Source organism: Eleutherodactylus coqui, chromosome 5 (assembly GCF_035609145.1).
Source record: "Eleutherodactylus coqui strain aEleCoq1 chromosome 5, aEleCoq1.hap1, whole genome shotgun sequence".
In the NCBI taxonomy this organism is placed as follows: domain Eukaryota; kingdom Metazoa; phylum Chordata; class Amphibia; order Anura; family Eleutherodactylidae; genus Eleutherodactylus; species Eleutherodactylus coqui.
This window is the reverse complement of record NC_089841.1, coordinates 65,409,111-65,426,536: the sequence shown is the minus strand read 5'-3', so window position 1 is coordinate 65,426,536 and position 17,426 is coordinate 65,409,111. Positions and strand designations below refer to the sequence as shown.

The 17,426-nt window shown below is 39.3% G+C and overlaps 1 protein-coding gene across 8 annotated transcripts in view; it reads right to left on the bottom strand.

The window, feature by feature from the left end:
• CELF4 (CUGBP Elav-like family member 4) overlaps positions 1–7,510 on the bottom strand; it is a 1,036,963-nt gene extending 1,029,453 nt beyond the window's left edge. For all 8 annotated transcript variants that reach the window (XM_066602625.1, XM_066602629.1, XM_066602626.1 and 5 more), the window contains exon 1: positions 7,126–7,510. In XM_066602625.1, the coding sequence (XP_066458722.1) occupies positions 7,126–7,462 (337 nt within the window). In that variant the 5' untranslated portion in view covers positions 7,463–7,510. The remainder of the gene's footprint in view (positions 1–7,125) is intronic.
• Positions 7,511–17,426: the final 9,916 nt, after the last annotated feature.

Here is a 17,426-nt window from a genome sequence, read left to right as displayed (position 1 = left end):
TCATTTGGCACGCCCAGTTTTGATACTGCATTATATGGTCTGCAGGTAAATCTACTGAGTCATGTTATCTCATCCCTCATTAACATTTCTGACACTTATTTAGTCATTTCTCATCACTATCATAGCACCAACCTACTCCATTTCGCTGTACATCGATTACAGTCACTTACACCAGTCCCTGTCCCAGTAAGGCTTACAATATAATTTCACTATCCCTCTCATAGACACACAGGGGAACTTTAATCGGAAACTTATCGGTTAATTTTAATAGAGGAAGAATTGAAAGAAAATGTCCTACGTGGAAAAAGTTAATGCAAGTATAGAAATATATAAACTTGATGCAAAAGTTATTAATATGTATTATATATTTTTTAAATGTTTTTATGTTTTCTTTTTAGAAACTGCTGCAAATTCAAGCAGAAATAGTATCAACTAGTTTATTATACGTTATATCAGAAAACATCATGTATATAAAAATGTTATATGTTTACGGGCATGGAGTCTTGGATAAATATTTGAATATCAGATAGCAAACAGATTTATCAAAGTGTTAAGCAAAATTTAAAAAAAAATCCAAATCTTTAATATATGGAGTACAAACTGAGCTACAGCATCATGGAATGCTAAATTTGTCATTTTTATGATAAAAGTCATTGGCAAGGAACTTCAAATTTTTTAATGCACAACATTTACTAGTTGAAGACATGAAAGAAAATAATCTGCTAAGGTAGAAGTTTAACACCCCCCATGTCGATAACACTACAAGCGTTAATTAAAAACAGTTTGGCAAGCAACATTTTCTAATATTTAGAGATATGTAGAAAGAAAATATCAAAAATAAACTTAAAAATATTACAATTATCAATCCACATTAAATTCTGAATATTATTTAATATCGTTTCCCGGATTGGATTGACCGCACTTAGTAAAAAAAAATTGAAACCGGATAAAAAACATAACGCTACAAGATTTCACGAATAAACCAATTTATATTATTGCTAGAATTTGTAGTTGTTTATTTTATTATGACCTGTAGGTGTCAGGTTTCCGAAAGTTGTCAGCTATGATTTTTAGTTCTCTGTTTTTCTACGTACTATAATCTAGTCTTAGCATTACAGCTCTACACTCATAATTAATTAAAGTACATGTAATTGCTTCTCATTAAAAATAAATAAATAAAAGAAGATTCCTGCATTTCATCTCAGAAACTTTAGGCACGGTTGGATGTTCTTTTGGCCTGTATTGATTAACCGCTATATTGATGACATTAATAATGTACATCTGTAGTATGAAGTCTATGGGACTGATGCACCCTGGACATTGGATGGCTGGCATGACACTTAAGGAAGTATTGATACACTTATTATTAAGTGTTCCTTGCCATTTCAGTTGTATGAAATTTCCTAACCTTGAAACATCCTGGTCTTGTAACCTTCATTTTCGCTATTGTTAACATGAAACTGTGACCCCTTTAGAATCTATCACATTGCCGAGCACAGCGTCTTGGATAGGGGCTCAAAGAAAAAAAAATACGAATTGCAATATATCTTTTGACAAGCTTCATTTAGCAGGGGAAAAGGCATGAGAGATGTGCACCTTACACAGATGCTACACTGCATTTTTCAGTTAGCTGTGCAATACTTTTTGAACTCCCACCCATCATGCTGGAAATTATTGGAGTAAGGTCTTGAATCAAGGTTCAAGACAAAATTTTCTAGGTCTCCATTGGTCAATCATTATAATAATAATCATCACACGAGGGAACCTAGAAAATGTAATAAGATCGTGAAGTGATTTATTTATTTATTTTTGGTTTTGGTAATTTTTGTCTAATCCAAGTACGTGTCGTTTTATTCTTTTTGCAGAAGAAAAAAAATTTACTAATGGTAAGGTCTTTAAAAAAAGAATAATAGCCAAGCAGATCTACTAATATTAAAGATTCATAGAACATATTTCTTGTCTACACAGCTACCGTCTCTCCAGAGCCTTTGCAATCTGACAGGATGTTTCTGACAAAATGCCACCCTGTGGTGGTAGCAGAAGCTTTTCAACCAATTACTTCCAGCAAAAAAAATGTTCGTATTAAAAAATGACTATATATATTATTCAAATATGGTGATGGAAACAAAAATAAGTGGACGATATTTTTATTTTTACAAACAATACATGAAATGGATTTAAAATCAGTATGCATATCATGGAGCTAATGTTACATTTTTGCTTGCTGAGTTTTCAAAAACTTGAGCTAGGCTCAAATACAGCGACCAATCATTACAATTACATGGGTTACGATGAAGTAGCATTGTCTTTAGGTGGCATCTATCCAAACTGATTTACTGAGATAAAAGTTATTGTCATTTTTGACAAGTTCTATCAATTATCAGATAGCCTCCCCATGTCCATCATCACCCCACATGGGGCCTGACTTTTTCCTCCGTAACTATTATTCATTATCTAATGGACATAGTTTTAATATTCAACAGTTATTGTAGTCAAATAAATGCAAATGCAAGAGCAAACTCAAAAGAATTCCCAGAATATTAAGGCTAAAGAATTTTTTTTTTAAACTTGAAAAATATATAAGTGAGTGTTAGTATTACAGCAGAAATGTTATAGAGTACTAAAAAAAGTAAATGGAACCATAGCCGGATGATCCCCTATTTTGAAATCATGTGGGAAATTTAAAAAAATCTACTTCAAAAAATATGTTGTGACCCAAACCACACAAAACTATGTCTATTATGCTGCCTAAACAGTATTTGGGCTGAAATATTTTCTAATGGACCTTCCCCTTTCAAGTTTAATTAGTCACAATCCAAGGCCGTATGTTGAAAAATTTGGAAATTAGATCAAAAATTGACTTCAATCATCATGACGTCAACTGATGTCTTACTGCTCCCTTTAACCAAATTTCCAAAATGCTTTCCTCCCAAAGTCTTCACTGTGCCTTTGCATTCCTTTCCTTTGTTCTGCTGTGATATAATTACTTTGAGCATTGCATTGGTCTGATCTTATGCTTTTGTAGTTCTGCGTGAATCAAGGTAGAATTGGCAAAACTTAACTTAAAAAAAAGGAAAAAAGTCTTTGAAATGCTTCCATTGGTTTTGAATTTCACCCAAGGTTACCCAAGGTCCCCAAAATGATGACCAAAATATAATTCAAAGACTAGTTATCATCATTGCTCGCAAATTGCTCAGGAAGCCTTTATATTAGGATTTTAGCACGGTCTTTAGCAGTATAGTAAGTCAAGAGGTAGCCGTGTAGGATTACTTTGTTGTGTTTTTGGTTGGAGGGCTGATTCATGTGTAATCTTTTAGAATTAAAGCAGAAAGTCCTGTTTCTCGAGCTTTGTTATTCATAGAACTACTAATGTAGTAAAAGGAAAATGACCCATGTTGCCTATGACTACAGAGCACGATGAGGTTGGATATTCTACATTTTGTGTCATTGAGTTACAAGTTGTACATGCATATTCAGAACTGTTAAACTGACAGGATAAAGATAACTATGGCAGATGTCTGCTGAATCTTTTGATGGTAATACATTACAGGCCTAGCTTAAAAGCACGTATCAGCAATAAAACCTGACTCTGCCTATTGTGAAGGTCCTATATTTAGATTACTATAATTGAAAATTATTATACTAAATACCATTTGAAATTGCCTTTTGAATAACTTTAAAGATAATGCATTGGTATATGGCTGCCCAGAGAGCAGTAACATTTAGGTCTCTCAGAAGTCAGTTTCTAAGCGCACAAAGAGAGAGAGAGAAGACGTATCACACAGGCGTGAAGTTATGAATGAATCGTCCAGTGGTTTAACTGTCATTAGCTAACTGCATCTGTGGGTGGGTCGTTGCCTATTTATCACTGGGGAACAGAAAACAACCCACATACTATGACCAGCTGATTAAAGGCAAGCTACAGAATTGTGTAAGGAACCTTCCCATTGACTGAAAAGGTCAACGCTAATCAGATTAATCCTAATTGTAACAATGTAACGTTGGATAAGACCTGTCACCCAACACTCTTTGTCTACAATTACTTTTTTTGTCATAAGTAAAATAAAAATCTTCATGTTAATCATATTTTTCTATAATTCTCTTAGATTACGGTCAACAGCATCCGAAAAGGTGGATACTACAATATGCCCAACATTTACAGCTCAAAGTCAATGATGTGTCCAGCTATAGAATAATGTTCCTTCCCTCAATAGGGTAACATGTGTTAATCCCTATTTAAAGCTCCCTCTATAGTTGTAGACAATAAATAAACTCAACTCCTTAAATTCTTTAATGCACTCCGTGACGGTATTAATTGGTAGATTTGGACGCTGTGCTGTTTCCGAGGTGCCTCCTCAAGAATATATCACCAGCTAATTAGCAGGCAATGAATCAATATTGAACAGCATTAAATATATAGCCTTTTTCATTAATACATCTGATGAGGTACAATGCCTTTGAGCCTTAACCCAAAGTAGTTGAAATGTTCTATTTTAAGATGTTTAATACACATAGAAAAGCAAGTAAGGTGAAAGATCTCGCTTAGAGCTTCTCACCCATGGAGAAAAAAAAAATTCATTGGCTTCATACTTTTTTCATACTGTATGTTGCCGGTCAAAAAAAAAAGACTGGAAGCCAAACAGAAGTCTCATTCTTCACACAGTTGTCATGCTTAAACCTCGCAACAATTAATCACCAAGGGCAAGCAAGTAATTTTTTCTGCTTGCCAGAGGCACATTTTTATCAGGATTAGCTAATAAATCAGATACACCCCAGAATGAGTAATAAGAGTTTGAACCATTCTCAATCTAGGCAAAGCCTTTGGATGAGGCACTGTATAAGGGATTGGGTATTGTTTCCTAAAGAGCTTTCCTATCCTACCAAAGGCTACCATATGTAGAAATTTGGCAAAGTTAACCCTTTAATGGGGTCACATTCTTTTTAATTCACTCATTCCAGCTGCAGGCTTTATCCTCCAATGGCTGTTTGGGCAGTCACCTAAATACAACAAGCTAACTAGCAAATTCTGTCTTTAACTATAAAATGCAGCCATCGGTGCCAGTTATTTCTGACACGTGGATAATACATTCAAAAGCTACCCAAAAAATCTTAGAGTACCTAGGCTTGAACTAGGGTGTGCTTCTTTCCCTAATGAGAGTAATATGATGTTTTATTAATTCCTTTTTTTCCTAAATTGTCCAACTGTCCAGGGAAGCTTTAATTACAGGGTATTTGTCCACGTTCAGTTGCAAAGTATCGTCTTTTGATGATTGAACGGGCAGTTTTACAGGCTGAAATGCTAATGCTGCTTTGATGGATATACATGACAATTCATCTTGAAGACAGCATTAACTTGCAGTAGTTGACTTTCTCATCTCGATAAAGACCACCATGTTATATCAAATAACAATTTTAAGGCTTTTTTGCTCCATTATTGTATGTTACATTTGGCTCCCAATGAATAGATAGTAAGTTACACTGCTCTTAAACACTGGCGAGCGGCTCGTAACAATTGCCACATGGTGGAGAAATACAGGTTAGCTTTTATTGCTCTTCATAGCAGATGAATTACAGACTTTCCAAAAACAAATACAATAATGGTTTTATTTATTGTCAGTATGACATTATCATCATTTTCTAATACAACTGCTTCCCCATTTCATCCAAGTCCGTGGAATAACCATTTTTTTAAACATCATTGCATTTATCCTCCAAATGGCCACTGGAGAAGCCATAACCAATGATTAAACCAGCCCCTGTATTGGCTTTTTTGGTGCTTAGTATATGCTAGTAAAGTTCACTACAGCGGCCTTTCCTGAGAAAAAAAATGAAACATAGTATGTATATATGTGCTAAGCACGAAGTTTCATTCATCTATATTCTATTGCACAAGGAATTTATAGAAATGTATATTCTTTTGTGGGGAGATTGGATTGGGGAGGTGATATGAAGCCTTGTTCTCGCTCTGATTTTCTGTTCCCTCTCACTCTGCTTGCCAGATGTGCAGCACAAAGTTAAAGGAGCCGGTTCAGCATTGACAGCTACTAAAGTCGCTTTGCCTAAGCTAGCAGATACTTAATGATAAAGTGAAGGGGCTTTTAAAACAGTCAGTTCAGCATCAGGTCAGGGGACAGCTACCCCTCTGCCACAAAGGCAGGGATTTTTTTACACTCTGCAGCTCATAGCTTATTAAATTTATATTTGCTAAATAAATTAACACAGGCATAATTTATTCTTCCTATGTATTTCTGTGAGGATGCAAAGTGAAGGAATTTAATGTACTGCATTTTTAAATGTAATACTAGCTAATGCTATCCCATAACCACATGTGTAATGACAAAGTGAAAGCTGATTTAATATTGTCAGATCTGTTCCAACATCATGGACAGCCCCCTCTCCTTCTATCTCTTTCCCAGATGTGCAGTCATAGAGTAAAAAGAGATTTTAGCCCGTCATTATATAGAAGCTCTATTAACAGATTTTTCCATCTATTTCTGTTTCCAGATGTGCAGTCACAAAGTAAAAAGAGGATTTAAAGGCTGCCTGTCCAGCTGGACAGCTCCTTTTCCTCGGTTCAGCACTAGGCTGATTGGATAGCTCCTTTTCCCTCAGTTCAACACCAGGCTGAGTGCATAGTCGCTTTCCCTCGGTCCAGCACCAGGCTGAGTGGACAGTTCTTTTCCCTCGTCCAGCACCAGGCTGAGTGGATAGCTCATTCACCTCAGTTCAGCACCAGGCTGAGTGGACAGCTTCTTCCCCTCATGTCCAGCACCAGGCTGAGTGGACAGCTCCTTCCCCTCAGTCCAGCACCAGGCTGAGTAGACAGCTACTTCCCCTATGTCCAGCACTAGGCTGAGTGGACAGCTCCTTACTCCTTACCCTCAGTTCAGCACCAGGCTGAGTGGACAGCTCCTTCCCCTCAGTCCAGCACTAGGCAAAATGGACAGCTCCTTTGCCTCCTATCCCTTAACCTGCTGTGCAGTCACAAAGTTAAAGGGCTAAGTGGCAGACAGTTGAGTGGACAGATCTTCTCCCACTCCTAGCAATGTTCTCTAGCTAAACTGCAAAGCCCCCCATCCTGCCCTCCCCACATGCGCCGGCAGAAAAGTTAAGCAGGCAGCTGACCTTTGTGCATTCCAGTGAACCTGTCCTTCAGCACTGTCAGCTCGTAGATCTTGCCGAACTCCTCAAACAGAGGCTTCAGGTCCTTCTCATCCAGATTTCGGGGGATCTGCCCAATGAAGAGCTTGATGGCATCGTGATCCTTCATAGGGATGGTGGAAGTGCTCCCGGGACTGTGGTTTAATCCGTTCATGTGCCCGTTGGTGTTTGGGTTGCTGTGATTGCTGTTCAGGCTGCTATTGTCTGCTTGTCCGTTAGCTAACGTGGCCATCTTTATATACATAGAGGATCCTGTTGGCTTTTCTCTCTGTAACACGGTGTTTCTCTCTCTCGCACACATACACACTCTCTGTCTCCCCCTCTCTCTCCCTGCTCTGATCGGGCTTTTTTTTTATACATTGAACAGACAGGATCTGTGTCCTTTCCGTTTAAACAGGCAGGGCCGGCTCAACTCCCTGGCAGACTGAGGGGGGGTGGGTGTGGGGTTTGTGTGTGTTCTTTCTCTTAGGCACACAGCAGAGAGAGCCTGTCAGCCCGGGCTCAGTGGTACCTTCCAAGCAGCCCCTACTTAGAAATATAAGCTAGTCAATCTCCATTGTGCCCAGTGAGCAGGGGGCCAAGCAACCCTGCATTTTACTGCACGATTCTCTCCTAACATCCTCTCTTATTTTTCATCCTTTTTTTGCAAAATTATTAATCCTTTTTAGCATTATTCAGCACAGCTCGTGGAGATTTCTATCTACCATTTTTTTCCTTTTTTGACCTAATAATAAAGAGAAGCCGGAGTCTAAGCGTGAATTTTTCCTTCTCTACTATCCTGCCCGAACAACAGAGCTCAGCCAAGGGCTGGAAAACGGCGCTTAGACACTCTAAGTATTCATCAGACCTCTATAATGTTCTGTGTTGTCTATAAATTGGTAGATCTAATTTGTGTGTTTGTGTGTTTTGTGTTGCTATTGTCACAGTCATTGATTCTCTTTTTTTCTATATATTAGACATATTACACATATGATTAGATGTATTTGATTTCCAGCTATGGATGTTTAATGTATACAGCTAAATGACAAATTCAGCTCTGCTCCATCTGTACAAGCTACATTGTATGATCATATATACAATGTATGATCATCATATATACAATGTATATATTTATGAGGTGGGGTTTAAAATATAAAAGGTTGAACTCGGATGGATGTAGATCTCTTTTTAACCCCTTAACTATTTTATTATATATTTAAGAATAATGTAGGAAGGACAATCCAAGTAGAATGGGGAGATGTTAAGTGCTACCATAGGAGGGCTAAAGGCAGAATCTGTAGGTTAAATGAAATAACAATTATATAAGAATTATATATATATATATATATATATATATATATATATATATATAAAGAGGGTTTAATGAGGCAGCCATTGGATGGGTTACATGATGGGAGGAACGGTGTGTAGTAACAATTGCAAGACTACCTATACGATGAATGTAAATAAACTCGTGATTCAGAATGCAAATAGTTAATCTTTAATTGGAATGATGAAGGTAATCAACATGAAAAGCATTTATTGTTGAGATAGTTAGGAGAAGCAGACAGGAAGACAAGGGTTAAGTGCTGGGAAGGGAGAAATGAATACATGCAAGGATTGGGTTAAGTCTTGGAGAGGAAAGGCAGGAAATGAAAGAGATTGTGAAGAGGCTGAGAAGAATGCAGGAGCTGAAAGGGTTAAATTAACCACAGGTTGTGGGAGCAAAGCGCCTCTGCTCAGAGCTGTGGAGCTGAAAGGATTAATAGAAGGTTGTGAAAGAGAATGGTTCTGGGATTTAGGAAAGGGAGTAACAGCTCAGGAACAGAGGGGGAATCAGTGTTTGAGCTGAGATGTGGTTGTTAAAGGGTTATGTTACTATCTTAAGATGCTGTGCTGGATGCAGGAGGAGGGGGATCGTACATGGTGTGTACAGGAGTAGGGTGATCTTATATCATGTGTACAGTAGAGGGGGGATTATACATGATGTGCACCAAAGGAGGGTGATCTTACACGATACATGCAGTAATTATGTGATCTTACATATGCACAAGAGTAGGATGGTCCTATATGATGTGTACAGGAGGAGGGCAATCTTCTATATGTGCAGTAGTGTTGGCAGGAGGAGGGTGATTGTATATTAGGCGTGCAGTAGGTGGGTGATCTCCATGTGTACAGGAGGAGGTATGTGTAGAAGGGGATGATCTTATAGGATGTGTACAGTGCTTAGCAAGGGATGATGATGCTTTATGATGTGTGATCCTTCCTGGTTTGTACAGGAGGAGGGTGATCTTAGGCGATCTATGCAAAAGGAGGGTGATTTTATATGCTGTGTAGAGAAGTGCGGTCTTGTGTGTGCAGAAGAAGGATGATCTTATGTGATGTGTGTGTAGAAGGAGGGTGAGCTAACACGAGGTGTGCAAGATGAGTATGATAGTGTACAGGAAGAGTGTCATTTGATGTATGTGTCCAGGAGGATGATTGCACATGGTATGTACTGAGAGGAGGGTGATCATACTGAACGTTATATGTACAAGAGGAGGGTGATCTTATATGATATGTAAATAGTAGTTAAATCATATGTATGGGAGAAGGCCTATGTACAGTAGGAGGATAATTTTACATGTATGCAGGAGGAGGGTGATTGTATATGATATATACAGGAGGAGAGTAATCTTACATATATGCAGGAAGAGGATGGTCTTGTATGATGTGTACAGGAGGAGAGTGATGTTATATGATGTGTATACAATAGTTAAATCATATATATGGGGCTTATGTACAGTAGGAGGGTGATTTTCCATATATGCAGGAGGAGGATGATCTTATATGATGTGTACAGCAGAGGGTGATCTTATACGGTGTGTACAGTAGGAGTGTGCTCTTACATATACACAGGATAATATGGTCTTATATGTATACAGGCAGAGAGTGATCTAACATCATATATACAGACCAATCACATGTCATATGTACAGTAGGAGGTTTGTCTTACAGATATCTGTGTATCTATTATCACATGTGCAGGAGAAACAACATATCCGCTATGATCTATGTACAGTAATAATCTTGACTGATGTGTGCAGAACAAGGCAGATTTTACTTGACATGTTCCAGAGAATCTATATGATGGTTAGAAGGATTTAGATCTTTTATAAGGTCCATACACGCATATATGTACCTCCCAAGATTTTGGATGGTTATATAGAGATGCTTAGTCTTGGTTGATGTATTTGCTTATTCTTTATCCTTCTCCCCTTTCTTGGATCCTTTCCTGGTTTTCTAAAACAAAACCCAAAAAACTACAAAGTAAAACTACATTATAAGCAAGGTTTGTGCACCTTCATTGTTTCAAAAACCTACATTTTTATACGTGTCCATGTTATGCAGCTTTTTATATATCAATCAGCTGAATACACAAAGCTCAGGAACACCTTCCTTTTAATTTACAGTATTAAAATTCTTAAGTGTTGCAAAGGGCCTTTTGGGCCTTTGGGCTGTAGGGCCTGGGTGCTACCGCAGCCCATGCACCCCCTATAGGCATACCCTTGCTTGAATGGCATATAGACCTGAGGGTTTATTAATGATACTACAAAATAGGATGTTGTTACATCTGTCATTATGATCACATTTAAGAACAGTCTAGATTCACTGTATTTATAAGGGCATAAATAATAATCTTTATTTATGTAGCACCAACATATTCCATAGCACTTTACAAATCAGTACAAAATCAGTCGTTGCATATACAGTAGTAGTAATTTATTAAACAATTAGAACAATAGGGGTAACGGTTCTGCTCACAAGATAAAATAGAGGTGACATGGGAGGTACAACAATCCAGGCATCTTTTATATGTAGTATATGTAAAGCTGTATGTGCCGCTCACCAGCCAGTATCTGAGCATACACAGATATGAGGTGCATTAGGGTGTATGGCATGTGGAGGATATTCTGGGATGAAGGTATCAGGTTCCAATGGACAATGTAGTTCAATATAGGCTAGTTAGATTAGGAAATGTGATAGGTTTGGCTAAAAAATAGCATTTTTAGGACATCCACCCAAAACTATGGATATTCAGAATTAACCCGATTGTCTGGGGTAATGCATTCCGGAAAACTGCTGCAGCACAAGAAAAGTCATGAAGATGGGAGTGGGAGATTATGGAGGAAATTAGTCTGAGATAATTAGCAGAGCGGAGAGTGCAGGTAGCGAAGAGTGCATGTAGCGTTGGTAGACAAAGATAAGGGAGGAGATATAGGGTGGTGCAGCACTGTGGAGAGCTTAAAGGAAAACGGTCATCTTGTATATGCAGTCTGTTCTAAGGGCAGCATATTATAGAGCAGAAGGAGTTGCTGATATATGGGAATATATGCAGTATAAGGGCTCCTTCAGATGAATGTATTTGTGCGTGCAATACGCAGAGAATAGAACCCATTGATGTCACGCAACAAAATACAACCTACTATATTTTCCTGTGTTTTTGTGCACCAAAGAACCTCACAGAAGTCTATGGAAGAAGCGCAATACGCAAGGGGTTGTGGGAAGGCTCCTTCAAATGAGCATATTTGCAAATACGCACATTTCAAGGCAATGTATTTGCCAGGGAATTAGGTATAGCTATGCACATGTCTGCGCATAATACTCTACATTTTTGCACACGCAAGGCATTTTCATATGTGTGCGATACCCACCGCCCTGATTTAAAAGCCTACTTAGCCTAATGAGGTCCATATGTGTTCTTCTTCCCATGGTTTTGCCCAGTGTTTCATGCATTCTCTTGCGTATTGCGCATGTATTTGCGCACCTCTCATAGATTTCTATGGGGCCCTTTGGTGAGCAAATACACAAAAAGATAGAGTGCGCAAAAAATAATTGATATAAGAAAGACCTCATTGACATCAATGGGTTCTATTTTCTTCATATTGCGCGTGTATATATTATGCCCACAAAAACGGGCACAAATACATCCGTCTGAAGGAGCCCTGAAGCACTGCACAAAACCGCAGAGAGAAGGATATATCTGGACTTCTTTAGGCTTAGGGACTTTTAAATCGCGTGCACCTATGAACATGCCTTGCGTGCACAAAAACTATGCACAGACGTGCGCAAATCAACCTCATTCACTGAGATATGCGTATTTGCGAATAAGCTCATCTGAAGGAACAATAAGGCCGGTTTCAGACAAGGGTATTTTAGCTCTCTATTTGTGATGTGTTTGGGGAACTGTGATATGTAAATCTATGCATCTATTCACATGGCCATATTTGTATGGCCATTTTTTGAAAATGCAGCGTGACCTATTTTTTTGTGCTTTGCCTCCATATTAGGCCGCCTGCACACAGCCGGATTTGCATTGCGGAAACCAGAGCAGGCGTTCGCCTTCTGATTCCGCAGCAAATACCTTCCTTAGCATGCTGTGGAAAATCATTTTTCTGCTCGTGGGGAAAAAAAAAAAATCACAGCATGCTCTATTTCTAGGCAGATTCTGTGTGGACGGCTTCCATTGAAGTCAATGGAAGCCATCTGTCTCACAGTCCTTCCAAAATCATCATTGCGGAAAGGTTGTGGGTTCCACGTCATCGCCTCGTGACGGAGTGGCACTATCTGTACTGCGCATGTGCGCCAGCCGACACATCAACAATACAGATAAGAAGAATCCGGACAGGTACGCGGGGGTAACTGGCTGAGCATAGGGCCAGATTCCGCTGCGGGATCCCGCATGCGGAATCTGATCCGGTCGTGTACAGGCGGCCTTACTATTCTTTTCTATTAGACAAATATTGATCAATATTCGACCATTAGAAAAAAATACATGGAGCCTAATATTGATGAAAATACTGATGTCATAAGGGTGTAATGACATCTGGAACACTTCTGTAATATGCATTCATACGCTCATCTGAAACCGCTCTAACTTGTATTTTAACCATTTAAATCCTTTCTCTTTCTATGTTTAGGAGTCCAGTGGGCAGTATTATCAGTGATTGGCAGCTTTCCCTGCATGACTGTGCATAACCATAGCCACTGGCATAACTATTGGGGGGGCAGGGGATGCAGTTGCACCTGGGCCCAGGAGCCTTTGGGGCCCATAAGACCTCTCTTCCCCATATAGAGAGCCAAGGACTATGAATAAAGCATTATAGTTAGTGGCCCTGTTACAGGTTTTGCCTTGGGGCCCAAGAGCTTCAAGTTACGCTTCTGACTATAGCGGTCAATAATTGAAAGGGCCGCCCACTGGACCTCTAAACGCAGAAAGAGCAGGGATTTAAATGAATAAAATACAATTTATAATGTTTTCCCACAAAACTATATATCGATCTGTCCTGCACCTCCTGCTCTATACCATACTGCCCACAGATAGGACTGCATATGCAAAATGACAGGTTCCCTTTAAATTGTATTGTAAAGTGGATGGGTAAGCAGTGTAGTGATTGGCGCAGGGTGGAGATAAGTTTTCAAAACATCATGTACATTTAGAGATTAATGAACATTTATTTACCAGTATTTTTTTGCTAATGCTTATTTTTGCTGTTACCGAGCCACATTTCCTGCATATAAAGCAATGAAGGACGAAATTCTGAAAAAACAAACTCATTTTTCAGTCTTCATTGTCTTATAAGTTTGAAATACGGCTGCATTACAAAAAAATTGGACAGTTGTGAAAAATTATTTTCCCAGATTTGCTGATCTCTAATCACATTATTATCATGTAGTACATTTGAAGGGTACTAGGAGCCTGGTTCGTCATCTGGATAGATATTCTAAGTGGGTGATTGTACGTGGTGTTAGAAGTAGGGTGAAATTTCTGTATGTGAAGTTTGCAGAACTTCCATGATATATAGAGGAGAGAAATAACCTTGCTAAAGGCAAGTGATCTTACAAATGTAATTGCTATATTCAGAATTGTTACAATGTGTGGGTAGAAAGGAAATAGTGCAGGAAGAAGGACGATATTATACCCAGTTTGCAGGATAAAAGGGATCTTACCTGATGCGCGCAATAGAGAGTTGACCTTAATAGATGTTTGCAAAAGGCAAATGACCTGCTATGATTCATCTATGTAATCAGCGTGATCTTAAATGATTTATGCAAGAGAGGGGAACTTGTAAAAATGTGCAGCTGGAAGGTGATCTTGTATGACATGTACAGAAGGAGGGGGATCTTATGTAACGTACAAAGTAGGAAGGTGATCTTATATAATGTGTGCAGGAGGAGGGCAATCATATGAGGTGTACAAGAAGGTGATCTTCTATTAGGAGTACAGGAAGAAGAAGATTGCTTTGTGTATAGGAGGAGAGAGATCTTATATTATGTATAAGGAGGATATTCTTATATAGTGAACAGGAAGGTTTTCTTAAATATGTGTACAGGAGGATGCTGATTTTACCTAATGTGTAAGGAATGACTATGATCTTACATGCTGTATAGTAAGAGGGTAATCTTCTATGATGTGTATAAGAAGGTGGTGATCTTATATGATGTAAATAGTGTGTGGGGAGGGTGATCTTATTTAATGCGTACAGGTGTAAAGCGATCTTATAAAAAAAGCGTACAGGTGGAAGGTGGTTTACGAGCGGAGGTGATCTTGGAATATATGACATATATAATGTGTATTGGGGATGGTGATCGAATATAATGTGTACAGGAGGAACTTGATCTTATTTATTGCTTACAGGTGTAAAGTGATCTTATATTGGGCGTACAGGTGGAAGGTGGCATACAAGAGGAGGATGATCTTGGCGTATATGATGCGTGCTGGAGGATGGTAGGATGGTGATCATAATGTGTACAGAAGGAGGGTGATCTTATATGTATACAGCAGGATGGTGATCTTGTGTAATGTGTACAGGCTAGGGTAACCTTAGGGTTCACTCACACTATGTCTGCAGTGTACAGTATATCAGAAGTATGCACTGAGATTTTCTGACATATACTGCCCCACCAACGTATGTTTCTGACATAGGCTACTGAATGTCCATAGGTTCCCATATTAAAAGAAAGAAAAGTATACAACCCTGGATGCCTCTGTATGGAATATCAATGCAGACTACACTATTCTGTACAGCTGTTCAGTGGAGGCCAGAAGGATCCTCTTTTGGCCTCTGTCTAGTGAATGCGACCCTATGGCTAGGTTTGCTGTATGTGCTCAGAGCTCTCCAGGCACGTATGCCAAACGGATACTGAGAAGACAGTGTGCACAGACACTTAGATGATGCCACATCACACTCCTGTACACAGTACGTCGTGGGTAGGAGTGAATAGCCATCTAATATGATGTACGCAATGTCCAATGAATTAGTGTGATGTTGTTGGACTGGTATCAATGTAGGTTTGTGATCTTCTATGAAACTGATTACATGCAGCAGTTACTATGGACCTACAGAGACTAGCGCTGTGTATGAGACAGTGTCCTTTATATGAGACACCCCCTGTGTGTAGGACAATCTTACAGTTGTTACACATATTGAAAGATGGTTACAGCGTCTATGTATGAGACAACTCCTATGGATGAGACCTCCCCTGTGAATAAAGAAAAAAGTTTGGTATCGTGTTAGCCAGTAGAACAAAATGTGATTGTTCTCAGTATGAGAAACAAAGTAATTGTGCATATGATATCTTTACTGGCTAAAAAAAGAATTGATATTACAGCAAGCTTTCCAGACTACTTAGGTTTATTCATCAGGCTTCATCTTCAGGCTTCAGGGTACCGGATGAAGAAACCTAAGTAGTCTTGAAAGCTTGCTGTAATATCAATTCTCTTTTTTAGCCATTAGAAGGTATCATATGCACAAGATTACTTTGTTTCTTTTACTGAGAACAATCAGATTAAGTCCCTGTGTATGTTGTGATCCGTGTATGAGATGCTCCCTGTGCATGAGATGGTTCCAATGTAGGAGACATTTCCTGTGTATGTGACGGTACATGTGTTTGTTCCTTAATCTGCCCAAAGACAAGAGATCACTGTTTTTCCTAATTGTCATTCATTAATCGGCCATAAACCTGTGATCTTAACGTGACAGATGTTGACCAGATATCTGTAGATAAGTTGATCGTGGGCATACCTGGAAAGTTCATCATGTCATATGACAGATGTGCGCAACATTCACAGATCAGCCATAGACAGAAACTATTAGTCATCTAATATATCTCTAGTATATACAGTATCCAGCTTCACACTGCTGAGAACCCCCTCTGCGTTAGGCACTTCTTGTATGTCTTCAGATATCGTTTCTGTTTATGACATGACCTTTGTATATGGGCACTCTGGTATATACCCTGGTATATAAGACAGACCCTGTATTTGAGACTTCAGTTGTCCATATGAGGCAGTCCCTATGTGTAGGGAGATTGCCCTTCTGTATGTTAACACAAAACCTGTGCATTAGGCAGCTACCATGTCCATTTAGACTTCTGTTTTGTCTCAGTGAACACTCCCTGTAGATGAGACAGTCTCTGTGAATAAGTCTTTCCCTGTTTATGAGACATTCCCTGTACATAAGAGAGCCCCTCTATACATGAGACATCACCTGTGTATGAGTCTTATAACCTCGCCGGCAGCTTGACTCTTTCTGCTTGCACATCTTCTATTTATCTCTATGGGAGATTTGCATCCAGAAAAAAGTCAAGCTGCCGACTCGCACTGATTTCATGGGGACACAGCACTAAAATGAGATGCTCAGTAAGTATGAAACATATCTCCCTGGACTCCCCGTTACTTCACCTTTGAGCCCCATAATGTACTTTATGGGGCTCAAATGTGCAGACAGTGTCCCTTAAATGGTTCATGTCTCCAGTGCTGATGACTTACAGAAATATTTACTGTATATCTGCATATACTGATGTATCTACTGATAGACATGAGATGAGTGCCCTCTCGAACCTCTTATTCCTACCTCCAAGACTTCTCCAGAGCAGCACCTTTCCTCTGGAACACGCTACCCTAGCCTATCCGGGCAATCCCTGACTCAGAAAACTTGAGGTGTGCTCTAAAAACGCACCTCTTCAGGGAGGCATACCATATCTCTTAAACGAAACCCCTCTGTTCTCCGCCTGATACCATGCTTCCTATCCTACTGACTGCAATCCCTGCTAGCCACCATCAACCACCCCCTGTAGTCATACCAATTTAGCCACCACACGGCTTACTGTCTGACCATTGTCTATTTGTATAGCATCCCTTACTCTCCACCTCGCCATACCGTGCACAGCTCCAGCCCCTTTACCTTCTGCATCACCCCATTATCTGTAGTATGTAAGATCGTTGGAGCAAGCCCCTCACCCCT